Source organism: Siniperca chuatsi, linkage group LG7, assembly GCF_020085105.1.
Source record: "Siniperca chuatsi isolate FFG_IHB_CAS linkage group LG7, ASM2008510v1, whole genome shotgun sequence".
In the NCBI taxonomy this organism is placed as follows: Eukaryota; Metazoa; Chordata; class Actinopteri; order Centrarchiformes; family Sinipercidae; genus Siniperca; species Siniperca chuatsi.
This window is the reverse complement of record NC_058048.1, coordinates 32,358,803-32,375,965: the sequence shown is the minus strand read 5'-3', so window position 1 is coordinate 32,375,965 and position 17,163 is coordinate 32,358,803. Positions and strand designations below refer to the sequence as shown.

General features: G+C 38.8%; 2 protein-coding genes across 4 annotated transcripts in view; one reads left to right on the top strand and one right to left on the bottom strand.

The window, feature by feature from the left end:
* On the top strand, nucleotides 1-6,080 carry LOC122878964 (transmembrane 4 L6 family member 5). Of its 3 annotated transcripts, none has more exons than XM_044202541.1 (7): nucleotides 1-31; nucleotides 2,446-2,622; nucleotides 3,986-4,054; nucleotides 4,554-4,708; nucleotides 4,788-4,980; nucleotides 5,520-5,595; nucleotides 6,034-6,072. In XM_044202541.1, exons 2-6 carry the CDS (start codon nucleotides 2,446-2,448, stop codon nucleotides 5,538-5,540), a joined length of 615 nt encoding a protein of 204 aa, XP_044058476.1. In that variant the 5' UTR covers nucleotides 1-31; the 3' UTR covers nucleotides 5,541-5,595; nucleotides 6,034-6,072. The 3 variants fall into 3 exon arrangements, with proteins under 3 accessions (XP_044058476.1, XP_044058475.1, XP_044058473.1); XM_044202540.1 differs by having other exon boundaries at nucleotides 6-31; nucleotides 2,442-2,622; XM_044202538.1 differs by lacking the exon at nucleotides 1-31 and having other exon boundaries at nucleotides 1,942-2,622; nucleotides 6,034-6,080.
* An 8,993-nt stretch (nucleotides 6,081-15,073) lies between these two features.
* ppp1r14ab (protein phosphatase 1, regulatory (inhibitor) subunit 14Ab) overlaps nucleotides 15,074-17,163 on the bottom strand; it is a 20,245-nt gene continuing 18,155 nt past the window's right edge. Inside the window, exon 4 of the mRNA XM_044203132.1 lies at nucleotides 15,074-16,061. Coding sequence (XP_044059067.1) covers nucleotides 15,924-16,061 — 138 coding nt within the window. The 3' untranslated portion in view covers nucleotides 15,074-15,923. The remainder of the gene's footprint in view (nucleotides 16,062-17,163) is intronic.

The window sequence follows — 17,163 nt, the reverse complement described above, 5'->3', positions numbered from 1 at the left end:
GTCCGTCTGTTCACAGCAGCAGCTCTTCAGGGTGAGTTATTATCAAACAGATCAACATGTGACAGTGATTCACTTGCAGACAGTGAACCATTTTTATCAGCAGCAGGTTCTCCGCTCTGAGCTCAGGATGCTGCAGGAACAAATCTATTAATTTAACATGATGTCATTATTTTTCCATTTAAACTGGTGAATAATAATCATGTTTAACCAGGTTAAAATACTTTTTCAAAAGTAAAAATGATTTGTCAATTAATGGATTTGTTGATGTTAATTAATTAATTAATTATTCCAGTTAATGTTTTGATGCAAAAACACCATCCAATCACTGGTCTAGGTTTCACCAGTGTGAGGATTTGTTGTTTTTCCCTGTTTTATATAATTAAACTGATTATCTTTATGTTGGACTCTGAGAAACTGAGAAGGACATTTAAATTGTGTTTTATTGACTAAACATTTAGTCAATTAATCTGAAAAATAGGCAATAATGTAAATAATAGGTTGTTGCAACCCTATTCATCCTTTTTTTCCAAGATTTTTAATCTCTATGTAATGTGTCATTCTGAACCCACAGTGTATAATCTCCATCTCTGCTGCTCTTTAGAGATTTTTAGCCTCTTTTAGCTCCTAGTTTTGGTTTTGCAGCACATTTCCTTTCTGGTTTGGTCTCAGCTGTTTTCAGAGTAAAAGCTGTAAAAAGCCTCTGAACGCTTCCTGCTCAGCAGCAAACAGCAGCCAGACGCAGTCAGAGAGCAGCTGCTGAACATAGCGGAGCATCTAGCTGCTAAAGAGCCAGATGTTTCCCTCAGCAGCTGCTGAACATAGCGGAGCATCTAGCAGCTAAAGAGCCAGATGTTTCCCTCAGCAGCTGCTGAACATAGCGGAGCATCTAGCAGCTAAAGAGCCAGATGTTTCCCTCAGCAGCTGCTGAACATAGCGGAGCATCTAGCTGCTAAAGAGCCAGATGTTTCCCTCAGCAGCTGCTGGAGACCAAACACAGAGCTGACAGAGAGAAGACCGGACTGACGTCCATCACACTGTGAAACAAAACCCCCCTAAAATACCTTTAATCAATCCTTGATTTACCCTTAGAACATAAACACTTTCATCTAAATCAGTGTGTTTGGTAGTCAGAAATTCTTAATTTGTCCATAAATTTGAAAAACTAAAGCCGTTAAAACCTCTTCACTTCAAAAGCCCTTAATTTACATATTAATTGTAAATATTTGACAAATCCATGAATGGTGAGTGTCATTCATTTCAGCTGCCAATTAATGACATTTTAAATGATTCTTATTCAGTATTCAGGTATTTAACAGGTTTGCCCAATTTGAGACAACTTAATTGATACATTAATTGTAATAGGAGGTGTTTTATGGGATTTTTGATTGGATCAGGTAAGAAAACACCTTGAAACCACTTAATTTCTGCCTTAATATTTCAATGAAGGTGCACAAAAACAGATATAAACTCACACACTCATGTAAAAACATCCCCATAGTCTCTAGTCTACTAGAGGTCTGAAACTCTACAGGGAACCTTAAAAGCCTTTTTATGGAATAAATTACAATCCATTAATTTATCCAATAAAATGCCATAATTACATCTTAATTGTTGGGTACATTTATATAATTTAAAGTTAAATATTAAGGGATTAAGTTTCATAGTGAAACCACTCCAAGGTGATGATCATGTTGCTCTGTGTCTGCTGGGTGTCACAGTTGTTTGTTAACATGTTAGCCATAAAGTAGCCAAAAAACCAAATGAATGTAGCTTTAACCAAATTGTTTTAGTTGCCTAAACTGAACTAAACTTTAATTTAATTTCAATTCACTTTTATTTATATAGTACCAATTCATAACAGAAGTTATCTCATTGCACTTTTCATATAGAGCAAGTCTAGACCGAACTCTTCATAATATTATTTACAGAGACCCAACAATTCCCAATTTAACTGTATAAGTGTCAGATTACAAAATGTTCATATACATAATTCTGTAATGGTCATTTTAAAGTTGCTGACAAACAATCTGTTTTGATGTTTAGGTAGGATGAGCTGTGTGTTAGTGAGTGACCAGAGAAGAGATCTGATGGTTTATGCACAAATAAATGAAAACCATGATGTTAAACACTGACAGTAAACTGAAAATATAAAGGACCAAGAATATAACCCTGAGGAACGCCGCAAGTGATTATTGACTCTGTCAATGTGATGATCATGTTGCTGTGTGTCTGCTGGATGTGGAAGTAGACGGCTGTTTGAGCTCATGTTAGACACATGCCACTACTTTATAGATGACTGGACTGTTTCCCCCTCTGATGTTACTGAGAATTCAAAATATTGATTACCAATACCAAAGGTTTTATCATGATTTATGAAGATTCAGAAGAGGAAGATTAGCATTTAGCGACTAACACAAAACCATGCTAACCTCTGATGGCAGACAGATGTGTGTATCAAGGTGTCTGCAATGTGTCGGCGTCTCTCTGGTTCCCATGGCAATCGTCTGCATGCTGTCCAACATCCTGCTGCTGCTTCCTGAACTGAAGATCCACTTCCTGTTGGAGGGTCACGTGACCAGAGAGGCCACCTGGGCCACGGGCCTGTGGGGTTCTGGCTTCCTGGTATGGTTGTGTGTGTGTGTCTACACGTATGTAGTGTGTGTGATGTGTCATGTGCTGTGTGAGCGTGAGTGTGTGTGTGTGTGTGTCTATTTGACTCATGCATCCAGTTGTGTGTATTTTGGTGTTTTGTCACATGTGCTGGTTTATTTTTCCTCTGAGGTTGAATCAGACTCAGTGTGTAAAGTAAACTTAATTTAAGTTCTTTGTTTGTCATATACACAACAATTACAGTGAAGCAGTCGTTGGAAGTGAAAGTCTTGTTCTCAGGCTCCCTCCAACAATGCTCAAACAATTTGTACAAAAGAAAATCACACAAGTAAATGAGAAAAAGAGAATCTACACAACAATTTTCGTTCAACCTGCGAAAAGTAATACACTATAATTCAAATATAACCCACGTAATTGGCAGCCACGAGGCCGTTACATTTATCATTAGACAGCGACCTGAAGTGGCCTCAGTAATTATGACGGGATCAAAGGAGGAAGTCAGATGAGGAAGTGTAAAGTGCGTCAAAGTCCATGTATGGCAGGTGGATGGATGGGCGGGTCAAACACAGGACTTTCACCCAGGAGACCGGGGGTTCGTGTCCCATGTGAAACCAAAAGTCAACGTTGAGTTATTTGAAGTTATGCTTACTTATTTTAAGTTACGTATGTAAGTTACATAACATGCATAAGTGTTTACGTCACGTGACTTACTGTGAGTTACTAACATAACTTACTTATTTTAACGGTAACTGTGAGCTTTTCCTAAACCTAACCAAACTATGACCATTTCACACGTGTTTATTGTTACCATGACGACGAAGGTCCAGTATACCTGTTGCTGGTTGCTGGACATTCGTAGGATTATGCACGAAAAATGGTGCATTACTTTTCATAAGATATCTACAAACTGCTGTATGAGGATACGTTGAGATGGCTCCACAGATTGAATTAAACTTCTTTGATTCTTTGGGTCTGTGTTCAGATGAAGAGGTTGGGCCTAACACAGTAGAATGAAGAGGAGGGTCTGTAGGCATCTGAGAAATGACTTGCAGTAGATGTATTTATGAACTACACACTGATTTCATATAAGAGACACCACTGACTGTAGGACACAGCTGTCCTTAGAAATTAGTAAATTTCTTGGCAGCAAAGGGAAAACAGTGAGGCAGTTCCTTGTTTTCATTCAAATGTTATCAATGAAAACCGTTCAAATGTAAAAATGATAATATGAGAGAAACAAACTGAGGCTCAACAAAGACTGGGAGGAAACCAACCACCCTCCAAAATACAATATTATATGAACTTGATATTCATGAATATCAATATGAATATTCATGCAAACAATACTGATGTTTGTCTTCGTGTCTGATTTCAGGTTCTGCTCGGCGCTCGAGCGTTTGTGCTGAGCAGCAAAACCAGAGGCTGCTGTGCTTTCAGAAGTGAGGTGAGCTGACGGATGGATGGAGATGTTTCGTGATTATTGTGGCCCAGAAAACATGCAACTGCTTTCAAAAAGAAAATCTGGACAAAAGCTACAAAGATTTTTTGTGATTTTACGATAAGTTGAGGTTAAGTTTGAAAATCGCAAGTCAGCTGTAAAAATGTGATTGTTAAAAGAATTTACTGATGTTGACATAATTATGATGACGTAACGTAAAAAGTTCCAGTCAGACTGAAAATGATGATGGTGGGTCAGTGGTCAGTCACAGCAGCTTGTTAGGAGTGATACACAGCCTGCAGGCAAGCAATGCCTAAGAAGACAAGTTCTAGGGAAAAACGTCCTCCTCACCCTATTTATAAGGACGTTGGCTTGTTGAGATTGAGGCTTGATTTTTGTCTCACTTCAGCTCATAAAAGTGGTAAAATGTGATTATTTTTATGCAGGAAACTGCAGCAGTTAGTAAACTAGCAAACATTTGAATTAAGCTCCGCTGTATGTCCAGATGTTGTGTCAGATGGTGTACTCCTGTGTGTGTCTGCTGGCTGCTGGGATCTGCTGTCTGGTCAGTGCCACCGGTCTCTCTCAGGGTCCTCTCTGTTTGTACAACTCCACCTCCGGTTCGACCTGGGGGGTCCCGCTACAGCCCCTTCCAAACCGGTGAGACACACACACAGAAACACACAGATATTAATGTGGCCGTCTTGATGTTAAGCTGGATCGTCTCTCTCTGTCTCAGTCATGCAGGCTATCTCTACAACAGGACCATGTGGTCTGGAGTGTGTCTGGAGCCCAGAGGTGTGGTTCCATGGAACGTAGTTCTGTTCAGTGTGATGGGTGGCTCCAGCGGGCTGCAGACTCTCCTCTGTGGAGCCAACATCCTCAACTCACTGCTGGGACTGATCCTGGGACAGGGCTTTTGCCACAACAAGGTCTGTGGACGGTCTTTGTGAGGACCAATTTGAGTTCCAGACCTGGAAAGCAAGGGAATTTTTTTTTAATGAGGTCATTTTTTAAAAGTTAGGACGTTTAGAGAAAAAGATGGCATTTTTGGAAAGTGTGATAGATTTCAAAAAGTGAGTACATTTTGTCCTGCCCTCACTTCTTCAAAGGTCTGTATGAGGGTTAAGACTTGGTTTTAGGGTTCGATTATAGTTAAAGGTTCCCTGTGGAGCTTTAGATGTTCACACATTGGAGCAAACTTTCAGTCTCCACAAAGTCACACATTTATTTTCGTGTGAAGACTAGTATTATGACGAGTTTAGAGTCGTGTTGTTGTGCCTGCAGATGTTCTGTCATGTGTTACAGATGTCGCAGTATTATGAGTTTAGAGTCCAAAAATCTTCAAACCTTTTGAATTTCCTGCCTCCTTGAAAGGCAGCTTCATCGGCAAACAACAACAATTCATTGTGATTGATTCATTGTGATTGATTCGTGTGTGTGTGTGTGTGTGTGTGTTCGTGTGTTACAGGTCATTCCAGTTTCAGTTTGACAGGCCGTCATGGATCCTGAATGAGGATACCAGCTGTGACAAAACTCTTCACAATGTAAAGTTATAAATACTTTTATTTTCAGGTCAAAGCTGCAAAAAAAGCACTGATGCACTTTAGATAAAAATGAACTTTAAGATAAATAATTTAAAAACAACTTGACCTTATGTCTGCACAATGAACCATGTTCAAATATTAATTATTGTTTTATTTTAAAAGTACTGTTAAAAAACTAAATGATTCATAATAAACAATTAAAACAAACAATGCCACATCTTAAAAGACAGTATTCGAGTATGGGGGCCCAACTGGCCTGACTTCATATAGCGTGACAAATCAATCAATTAATCAATCAATAATAAAATGTGAAATTTGATCAATATATTTTATACACTATCCACAAATGGAGTTTTAAAAATAATTGTTAAATGAGTGAAAATAAATTATATAATTTAAAGTACTGTATTTATTAATTTTTAATCTTTTATGACACAGCAACACTGAAGGCGTCACTTTGGGCTCTGGGTCGTCGTGACGGCGTTTCTCACTATTTTCACAAGTTTTCCAAACCGATCGATGGATCGACGGAGAAAAGAATGGGCAGATGGATCCAGAATGAAAAGCATCATCAGCTGCAGTCCGATACAAACCGGTTCAACATGAGCTCCAGCTCCACCAGCTGCAGCAGCAACATCCTGCTTTACATTAATGCACGAGGAATAATAACCTGATGATAGAATATATAACAGCACAGCAGCCACAGGGACGCTGCACTGCTTCAATGCTTTAAGGGCTTTTTCCTGATCACACTCTCACACTTTCACTGCAGTAACTGTAGTTTTGTCTGTCGCTACCGGTGGGTTCGTCTGGCACACAGACCCAGAGGCACACTTTTCCACACACAATGTGTTTATTGTTACACTTGCTACACACACTACTACATGTACAGACGAGTCTCAGTCACCACCGTCACTTGCCCCGCTTCTTCGGTGGTCGAGCCGTCAGTTCATGCGTTGGTGTGTTAGGCCCGAGGTCCAGCACGCTACTGCATAAAAAGGGGAGAGCATAATTAGTCCAAGTGTTTCACCTGTGACAATTAGCTCCTGGCACTGCATTGTAATACATTATAATCATACAATGGCTATAATGTATTACAACTATGAGAATTATAATCCACTATGATCCTTGCCAATAACATGTCAGTGAGTGACCAGCAATTATGAAGTATTATGATACTTGACCTTATAAGTCATTACAAAATGCTTTATAATGTGTTATTATTGTTATAAAGCATTATGAATATTCGTGCTTATAACTATAACATTGCTATAAGCACAGTATAATGCCTTATAAGTGTGTTTATAATGTGTGTGTTTGTAATATTTGGGTCCTCAGTCAAGTCCGTAACACAAATGTTTTGAAAGAAACTTTTTGGTTTAGTTGTTAAGTGATTGATTAGTCTACGTTATAGAGACTAATGATAATAATAAATGTAAAGACAATAAAAAGCAGTACAATCAGAATTATTGATATAGATCCCCGGTGCAGCCTTCAATGCTTTTTCTATTCACAGATGTCACAGCTGGTTCAAATGTTTTTACTGCAGAACACAAGAGACATTTTTTATTTATTTATATTTTATCACTTATCTGATTTATTCAGTTTCTGATCAATAAGTTCTGACCACAAAAACACAGTGAAAACAGAAAACCTCACATCACATTCAGTTTTGTTGTACATTTTATTTTTATTTATTCATGTGTTTGTACAATAATGTTCTCATAAATTAAAAGAGTTGCACTGTGATTTTGTTTCTCATTGTGTAATTTCACTTCTGTGTTTTTATCTGCACGCTGTGGTTAAAGATATTTCCACTCAGTTCTGTAGAAAATGTCCTTAAACCACATTTGTAGATATTGTGTGAATAGCAGTTCCAGTTGACTTGGTTAAAATGTCGGACAAACTGAAGGCCCTGCTGCCAGAAAGTGAACCAGGTCTCTGTAGTCCAGAACCACATGAACACTAACACTGTCAAAGGTGTACAAACCCATGTTTTCATTACGAAATTGCCACTGAAATCACAACGTAACACCAATCACAAAATGTAACAAATATTACATTACACAAAAAATATTACAAATACAGTATTTGATACATTTAAAGAAATATTCAAAGGTGATAAATTATGTGCTGTTATTCCCTTATCAGTTATTACAATATTCACAGTTATGTTACTTCTTATTACAATGTCATTACATTATGTGCAGTAATTACATTATCGTTTTTATTCATTCTTATTACATTGTGTGTAGTTAGCAGTTTTTATTACATTTATTACATTATCCTCAGTTGTTAGGTTATTTGCTGTTATTACATTATCTGTTTATATAACATATATTAATTATATTATTCACACTTGTTATGTGCAGTTATTAGTTATATTATCAGTTTTGCTGATGTTTTTGTTGCAATGTTATTGGATGTTATGTGCGTTTATTACATTATCAGCTTTTACTGTTACTGTATAACTTTATTGTTTATTTCATTATTTGCAGTTTTTTTCAGTTTACATTATAAGGTAAAACTTTCTGTGCAAATACATATAGTATTTATGTATGTAGGTATACTATAAATATTTGCACATATATTTGCACATAAAAGTATATATAAAATCACATTATTATATTTATTAAACCCATTGCCACTGAAATATGTAACATCAATCACAAAATGTAATAAAATATTACAGTATACGCAAAAAATTATTACGTTATGTGCTCAACATTTTTATTACATTTTTCATAGATTAGATTATGTGCTGTTATATCGTTATTTACAGTGTAATGTTTTATTTACAATGTAATGATTATATTACACCATCACTTTCTGCCTGGACTACTGCATCTTTGGTGTCTCTGTCTTCTCTCTCAACATGTATGCCAACATCCTGTTCATTGGTGCTAACTGGTAGGCCGTACAAGTATATAGGTACAAGCACATAGGAATTCTTACGGAGCCCAAGACCCACTGAGAGTGCTCTTGACTTCCTGCCAATGATTTCAACAATTCTTTACAGGTTTTACAGTGTAGCTCTTTTTTTCCACAGAAATGACTTCGTATAGTTGTTGCATATATAAATACTGTTTACTTCCAGTGAATTCCACCATGTCATGACTTGTTTTGTTGCATTAACACACTGTCACACAATCAGATGTGACTGTGTGCTGGATGGTGTTACGTTTAGTGTCAAACTGGAAACATTGGGAACTGGACCCAAATGCAGACTAGGAGGCAGAGCTGGTGCAGATAGATGATTTAATAAAGTTCACAATAGCTTAGATGGGAATTAAGGCAGGCAGAGATGAACCAAGCAGGAGAGCAGTCCGAACAGGTAAAAGAGTCCAAAAGGTAGAAGATAAATCCAAAATTCACAAGACATGAAAATTCCAAGAAAACACGAGGCACAAAGGCCGGGACGCTTGACACAGAACAAAGGAAGACACAGACTAAAATACACACAACTAGGGGAGACAATGAGACACAAGTGAAAACAATCAAAGACAGGAATCAAAACTGAAAGACATTTGAGGGAAGGAGACTATTTCAAAATAAAACAGGAAATGACTGAACACAAACCCAAAACTTTTGTATTCAATTCAATATTATTTGTGGGGGAGAGGGACAATGCAATTACCACCTAGAATTTCTAAAATAGTAGCAGTTGTCGAGCAGGAACACGGGGGCAGCAGGTGGCCCACAACCACAGATCCAGACTCTGCAGGAACACGGGGGCAGCAGGTGGCCCACAACCACAGATCCAGACTCTGCAGCTCTGGAGGCAGAAATACCTGCTGAAAGTGACAGAAGGAGAGAGGAGAGAGACGAGAAAGCACAGAACTACGGGAGAGAGAAGATGTCGAGTTAGTAACATGCAGTAACGGGATAAAAATGCAAACAGACAGAGAGGGAGAGGAGGAGAGAGGTGCATCATGGGAAGTCTCCCAGCAGTCGAGGCCTGTAGCAGCATAACTAAGGGATGGTTCAGGAGTCACCTGAGCCAGCCCTAACTATAAGCTTTATCAAAGAGGAAAGTCTTAAGCCTAAATGTGGAGATGGTGTCTGCCTCCTGAACCCAAACTGGGACCTGATTCCACAGGAGAAGAGCTTGATGACTGAAGGCTCTGGCTCCCGGTCTACTTTTGGAGACTCTAGGAACCACAAGTAACCCTGCATCCTGGGAGCGCAGTGTTCTAGTCGGGTAATAAGGTATTATGAGCTCTTTAAGATACGATGGTGCCTGACCATTAAGAGCTTTGTAGGTGAGGAGAAGGATGTTAAATCCTATTCTGGATTTTACAGGGAGCCAGTGCAGAGAAGCTAATATTGGAGAGATATACAACTATATCTTTAGATAATGTGTCTCGGAGGTGTTTGGGGCCAAGTACAATAACTTCAGTTTTGTCAGAGTTTAACATCAGAAAATTGCAAGTCATCCAGGTTTTTATGTCCTTAAGGCATGCTTGAAGTTTAGCTAACTGGTTAGTTTCATCTGGCTTGATCGATAGATATAATTGGGTATCATCCACATAACAATGAAAGTTTATGGAGTGTTTCCTAATAATATTGCCTAGAGGAAGCATATATAAGGTGAATAGAATCGGTCCAAGCACAGAACCTTGTGGAACTCCGTGACTAACTTTGGCGTGAACGGAGGACTCACCGTTAACATGTACAAACTGAGATCGATCTGATAGATAGGATATAAACCAGCCATGTTCCAGTCTCTGTAATAGGATGTGATGGTCAATGGTGTCGAACGCAGCACTAAGATCTAACAAGACAAGTACAGAGACAAGTCCATTGTCTGATGCAATTAAAAGGTCATTTGTAATTTTCACCAGTTCTGTCTCTGTGCTATGATGCACTCTAAACCCTGACTGAAAATCCTCAAATAAACTATTGTTATTTAGAAAGTCACACAACTGATTGGCGACTGCTTTCTCAAGGATCTTAGAGAGAAAGGGAAGGTTAGATATAGGTCTATAGTTGGCTAAAACCCCAGGATCAAGAGTGGGCTTTTTAAGACTTGGACTGTGGTACATAGCCTGTTAATGAAGACAGATTGATCATATCCAATAACAAAGTGCTAACTAAGGGTAAAACGTCTTTAAGCAGCCTAGTTGGAATGGGGTTTAAGAGACAGGCTGATGGCTTAGATGAATCAATCGTAGAAGAAGGTTGACAGGAGCAAAGCAGTCAAAACACACATCAGGCTCTACAGCTGTTTCCAAGATTCCTGTGTTTGAAGATAAGTCGGCACCGGTTGAAGGCAGGACTTCATGAATTTTTTCTCTAATAGTTAAAATTTTATCATTAAAGAAGCTCATGAAGTCATTGCTACTGAGGGCTATAGGAATACATGGCTCATTAGAGCTATGACTCTCTGTCAGCCTGGCTAAAGTGCTGAAAAGAAACCTGGGGTTGTTCTTATTTTCCTCTATTAATGATGAGTAGTAAGCTGCTCTGGCATTACGGAGGGCCTTCCTATATGTAGACCTATAGACCTTCTTTGCCAGACTAAACGGGATTCTTCCATGTTGTTGGAACGCCATTTCCTTTCAAGTTTTCGTGATGTTTGCTTTAATTTGCGGGTTTGGGGGTTATACCGTGGAGCTTACCTTATTTGTTTTATTATCTTCTTTTTTAGAGGAGCGATAGAATCGAGTGTCGTTCAGTGAGCCTGCAGCGCTATCAACTAGATGGTCAATATGGGAGGGGCTGCGATTTGCATAGGAGTCCTCTGTTTTAACATTGAATTAAATGAGGATGGAATCGCTTCCTTAAATTTAGCTACAGCACTATCAGACAGACATCTAGAGTAAGAGTTTTTGCCTAATGGCGTGTAGTCCAGTAATAGCAGTTCAAAAGTTATTAAATAATGGTCCGATAATGAAGGATTCTGTGGAAAGACTATTAAATGTTCAATTTCAATGCCATATACCTGTCGTATGTATGATCTTCGAACCCACAAAAATGCAGAACCACAAGGTAGCTTAGTCACTTGATTCGCACTTTATTACAACAAGTATGGATATTGGACCGGGGTGTAGCAGTGGAGAACAGGCAAGGTGGAGGTGGCTGAAGAGGCAGGCAGACAGGCAGACAGGAATCCAGAGAACAACAGGAGCTGATCACCGGCACAGGATAATCCTTTGGGCAGAGCAGAAGACAGGATCAAAAACACGAGGAAACAAAATATACTTGCAAAGTACTTAGCTGCGTATTTCTTAGCAGAGCCTTGACGTAGTGGTCGTACAGCGTACGGGGACGATCTGGCGTCGGTGTAGTGGAAGAGCCTGGCATATAAGCTGTGGAGACTGAAGAGTAGTGAGTAAGACAGGTGTGCCGGTGATCAGCAGCAGGTGAGGATTCATGGAGCCGGTGACAAACACACACACACACACACACCTACAGACAAGTAGGGGACACACAGGACACACCAGGAAGGGGAAAACAACAGAGAACACAGGGCTGAAGAGGCAATTGTGGCAGACCAGAACAAGGTCGAGGGTGTGGTTAAAACAGTGAGTGGCTTCATGTACACTCTGACAGAAGCCAATCGAATCTAATAATGAGATAAACGCAGTACTAAGGCTGTCACTTTCAACATCTACATGAATATTGAAATCACCTACAATAATTACTTTATCTGTTTTAAGGACCAAACTTGATAAAAACTCTGAGAATTCAGATAAAAACTCAGAATAAGGACCAGGAGCGCGGTACACTATAACAAATAGAACTGGCTGTCGTGTTTTCCAGGTCGGGTGTGAAAGACTAAGAACAAGGCTTTCGAATGAGTTATAATTTAGTTTAGGTTTTGGGTTGATTAATAGGCTTGAGTCGAAGATGGCTGTAACTCCACCTCCTCGAGGAATGTGAGTATTAATATGACTGAGTGGAGTGGATTCATTTAGGCTATCATTCTTCATGACCCAGGTTTCAGTAAGACAGAATAAGTCAATATGATACTCTGATATTAAATCGTTCACTAGTACAGCTTTAGATGACAGAGATCTGATGTTTAAGAGTCCACATTTAATTCTCCTGTTCTCTGGTTTTTATGTAACTCCTTCTGTTAGCTTTAGATTTTATTAATTTAAGTGGTCGGGGGGCAGACACCGTCACTGAGGAGTTTTGGGTGGGTAACTGCTCTAATGGAAGTGCAGAGAAGCGTGTAGGACTGCAACTCTGCCTCATGGTCTCAACTCTGAGTTGTCATGGTTTTGGTCCACTAATAAACTCGGTCAGATTTCTACATATGAGAGCTGAAAGTGGGATGAACGCCGTCTCTTCTAATTAGACCAGGTCTTCCCCAGAAAGTCTGCCAGGAGTGAAGTGATTCCTGCCCACAGGCTGAAGCCCCCTGCTCCTCGCGTTGTTCCTCAATGGCCTTGTGGGTCCGCCTCTGGATCAGGCCTTAAAGCAAACAATGACCTTTTTAGTGACTTATAACCAGCTTGTAATGTATTATATCTGCCTATACCTCAGGAATTTCATTACTTTACTTAAAGCAAACAATGACCACTTATAGTAACTTATAATCACATTATAATCCATTATAACAGTGATCATAATGCATTATAAAATGGCTATAATGTATTACAACTATGAAAATTATAATACACTATGAGCCTGGCCAAAAAGAAATGTCAGTGAGTGACCAGCAATTATGAAGTATTATGATACTTGACCTTATAAGTCATTATAAAATGCTCATAAATGTGTTATGATTATTGTTATAAAGCATTATGAATATTTATGAGTGCTTATAACTATAATTATACAGTGCTATAAGCACAGTATAACACATTATAAGTAGGTTTATAATGCTTTATAATGCATTATAGACATGGGCTTCATTCAATTAAATTAATTTCAATTTTATTTATATAGCACCCAACAAATCCCCAACAAATCCCACCATGAGCAAGCATTTCATAGAAAGTGGTACCAAATTGCCAGATACTTAGCTATGTAAACCTAATTTATATATATATATATATATATATATATATATATATATATATATATATATATATATATATATATATATATATATGATATTTGTTAGGTTATGTGACTGACTAGCTCATCTATCCATTCATCATTTCTAAACAGCTTATCCTTATCTTGGGAGATATGAGGACTAGTGATTTAATTTCCAAGTACTTTTCATACAAATAGACAGTAGTGGAAAAAGTATTCAGATCTTTCACTTAAGTATCAGTACCAATACATTATGTAAAAATTACATACATTACAAGTAAGTACTTTATATACAGTTAGCGAGTTTTAACTACTTTATACACAGTTAGCTGAAGTCTGGTGGAAGACGTTTAAATTACTTAATAAAGTACTTCTTGTACAATGAATTTACAGTCATAAACGGTGAGATGCCAAGGGGCGTGACAAAAGGACGGTGTTTGACGACCTTTAAAATGTAAATGTGCACTTTCTCTCTATTATTATTAGGGATGTGTGTCTATCCATATATAAATATGTGGATATTTCTATAGATATGTGTGTGTGTGTGTATCTATATTTTTACACATATCATGATTTATCTAACATGTATTATTGAGAAGAAGATGCAGTGCAGCTGTTAAAATGTTCAAACACATTCATATTATATTCTGATATAAGTTACGTCAGTATGATAATTATTATTGTCATGTCTTCTATTTATTCCAGTTAGATGGTAAAATGATGTTAGGTGGGTGAAACCAGTAGAGGGTGCTGTGCGTCCATCTGTCACTTTAAATTCATTGTTTTCTGTGAGAATGAGAAAATATTCTGCTCTCTGCAGGGAACTGAACCGTCAACCCCCGGCAGTGTTAGCGCCTCGCTGTGGATTAATAACAGTCCTGTATGTGCAGCAGGTCCTGGGCTGATCAGTAACAGTGTCACTGATTATTTCAGAAGTCACTGTTTCTTCTACTGGAAGTATTTATGGATCCTGTTTGAACAAAATTGTGCAGATGGACTGACATCCCTTCCTGTTTACTACGTGTTGCACTACATTTATTTACATTCTGAATTCTTAGTGTGTAAGTGTCTCCGCTATATGTTGCACAATGGAACAAAAAGTAGAGCCCAACATGTTCACTGTCTGCTAACAATCCCACAATGCACTGCTCTACATTTTATAGATGTGACAATAACATGCGACTCTACAGCTGTCAGTGATGATAATCAGTAAGAGTCTGTTTACTGCTCACTGTAGAGGAAAGTATTTACAAACCGGAGGTGTGGAGTTTGAAAGACATGTCTGTTTACCAGGCTGGTTTTTAATCTGTCTCTCAACAACAACTACTTTATGGAAGAGACACACTGAAGCACTGCAGGAACCCTGTAGGACTGAGGTCCAGTTCTGGTGGAGAACTGAGAGAAGTGATGGACAAAACCATGACGATAATAATAATAAATAATAAATATATACAATGATTGTCTAAGATGTCTGAAGGAGGAGTCCTTTCAAATGCAAAGATTTATTTAAAATCATGTACAAACAATACTCCAGGAGATACAGCAGAACCAGGAGAAGCATATGTAGGGAAATGTATTTTGTTGAAGGTTCAGGCTCTTTAAAAGGGGATAAAATGATCAAATCAAACTATAATCAATCAGACAGAGTTCGTCCTCATGAAGCCGGTTAAATTAGTCAAAAAACAGAGTTTTATTAAAACTCTCCATTGTTTTTAAATGTTAAACTGCAGCTTATCTCTCAGCTCACCTGTCTGTCTCACCCGTGATCTGTCTGTCTCCCCCCTCACCTGTCTGTTGGCTGTGATGTAGTTTTGTTGTTTGTTGTGCTGTATTTACACTGCAAACAGGCAGGCAAACAGGTTTGATACAGAAACAAGGACAACAGCTCCGTCACATGAGGGAGTTCAAACACGTCGACCAACACTGATTGGGTGGAAACACTCTGGAAATTTAGTGTTTGGTGTAAAAACAGTGATTTTGTGACCAAAAATAAAACCTCACATTTGGCTTGAATATCTCTGAAACCTGGTCGAACCAGGCTTCTCGTTTATAATTTTTTTTACCAAAAAGTCCCGGCGACTAACCAGGAAAGTAAACTCAGGAACAAAAAGTCCCTTTAGCTCATTTGTGTTTGAGAGATTTGAGCTCCGCAGCCACTAAGTCTTTGTGTTAAACATCTAATGCTTTTCATGTCGTTTGATTGGATAAACTCAGGACAGTTTAGGTGGTTGCAGACTTTAGGTGTGTTTGTTTTCCTCTCCAGTGCCTCCAGGTTGTAGGTGGGGTGTAGCAGTGTGTGGGGGGTGCGGCAGGTGTGGCTGGATACGCTTGCTGTCTCAGTGCAGCATCTCCCTGTCAGCTGATCCGGAGCGGGTGGGGTAGATGTGGAGCTGAGGGAGGTCGATGCCGTTGTTGTGCAGATCCTCCTGCTTCTGTAAACCATGAAGTTTTAACACCAGGTCACTGATGAAGACCTGACGGGAGGAGACACACAGATGAAGAATTGAACATTTTTATATATTAGCGACGCACTACAGGCTCGACTGTTCATTACATCCCAAAATACAAAAGTGTCATCAACGTGTTAAGGATTTTGTAAAGTCTTAGAACGTTTCCATTAGTGTGATAACAAACACTATTCATCAAATTCAGTTGTACACAGTCCCTTATAAATAAATCTAAATAAATGATTCACCCGAGGAGGCGCTACAGAACAGGTCACTGAATCTCTAAATTTAAAGCTGTTTATCCTCAGAGGGACTTCAATGTCCACAGTCAGTTTCATGGCCGTTCAACAGCTGCTGGTCTTCTGTTTGTCCCTAGGGTGGCGCTAGACAAATACTTATAATAATAATAATAATAGTTTTATTTGTATATATCTTTTCAATACAGGTAACTAAGTGCTTTACAACAATCAATATAAAACATACAAACAAATCAAAATAAAAGTTATAAATAAAAATAGGCATCACACAATAAGTGAGATAAAACAGGGGACTGACTCTACAAGCCAGATCTCCTCTGGCAGGTTGTTCCAGAGTGTGGGGGGGGGGCCCTGACAGCAACGGCCCCGTGCCTTTGCTGTCAGGGCCCCACACTCCTCTGGTTTTCAGCCTGGACCTTGGAACAGCTAACAACACCCAGCCAGAGGATCTCAGTCTGCGTCCAGGCTCGTAGGGGGTTAAAAGGTCAGTAATGTAGGGAGGGCCAGCCCATACCTTGTCTTAAAAGTAATTAAAAGAATTTTAAACTGAATCCTGAAATAAACAGGCAGCTAAAACAGGGGTGATATGGTCACATTCTTTGAATTGAGTTAAAAGCCGAGCTGCGGCATTTTGGACTGACTGTAGGCGGTGGATTGATTTCTGACTGAGACAGGTATATAAGGAGTTACAGTAGTCGAGGCGGGAGGAGATAAAAGCATGGATGAGTTTCTCCACATCTGTGAGTAGATTAAAACTCTAAACCTTGGCTATATTTCTCAAATGATAAAAACATGACAACTTTCTATACACGGGGTTCGAAACACAAGTCCTGATACACCAAGATTTCTGGCTGAGGGCTTTGCATAAGTTG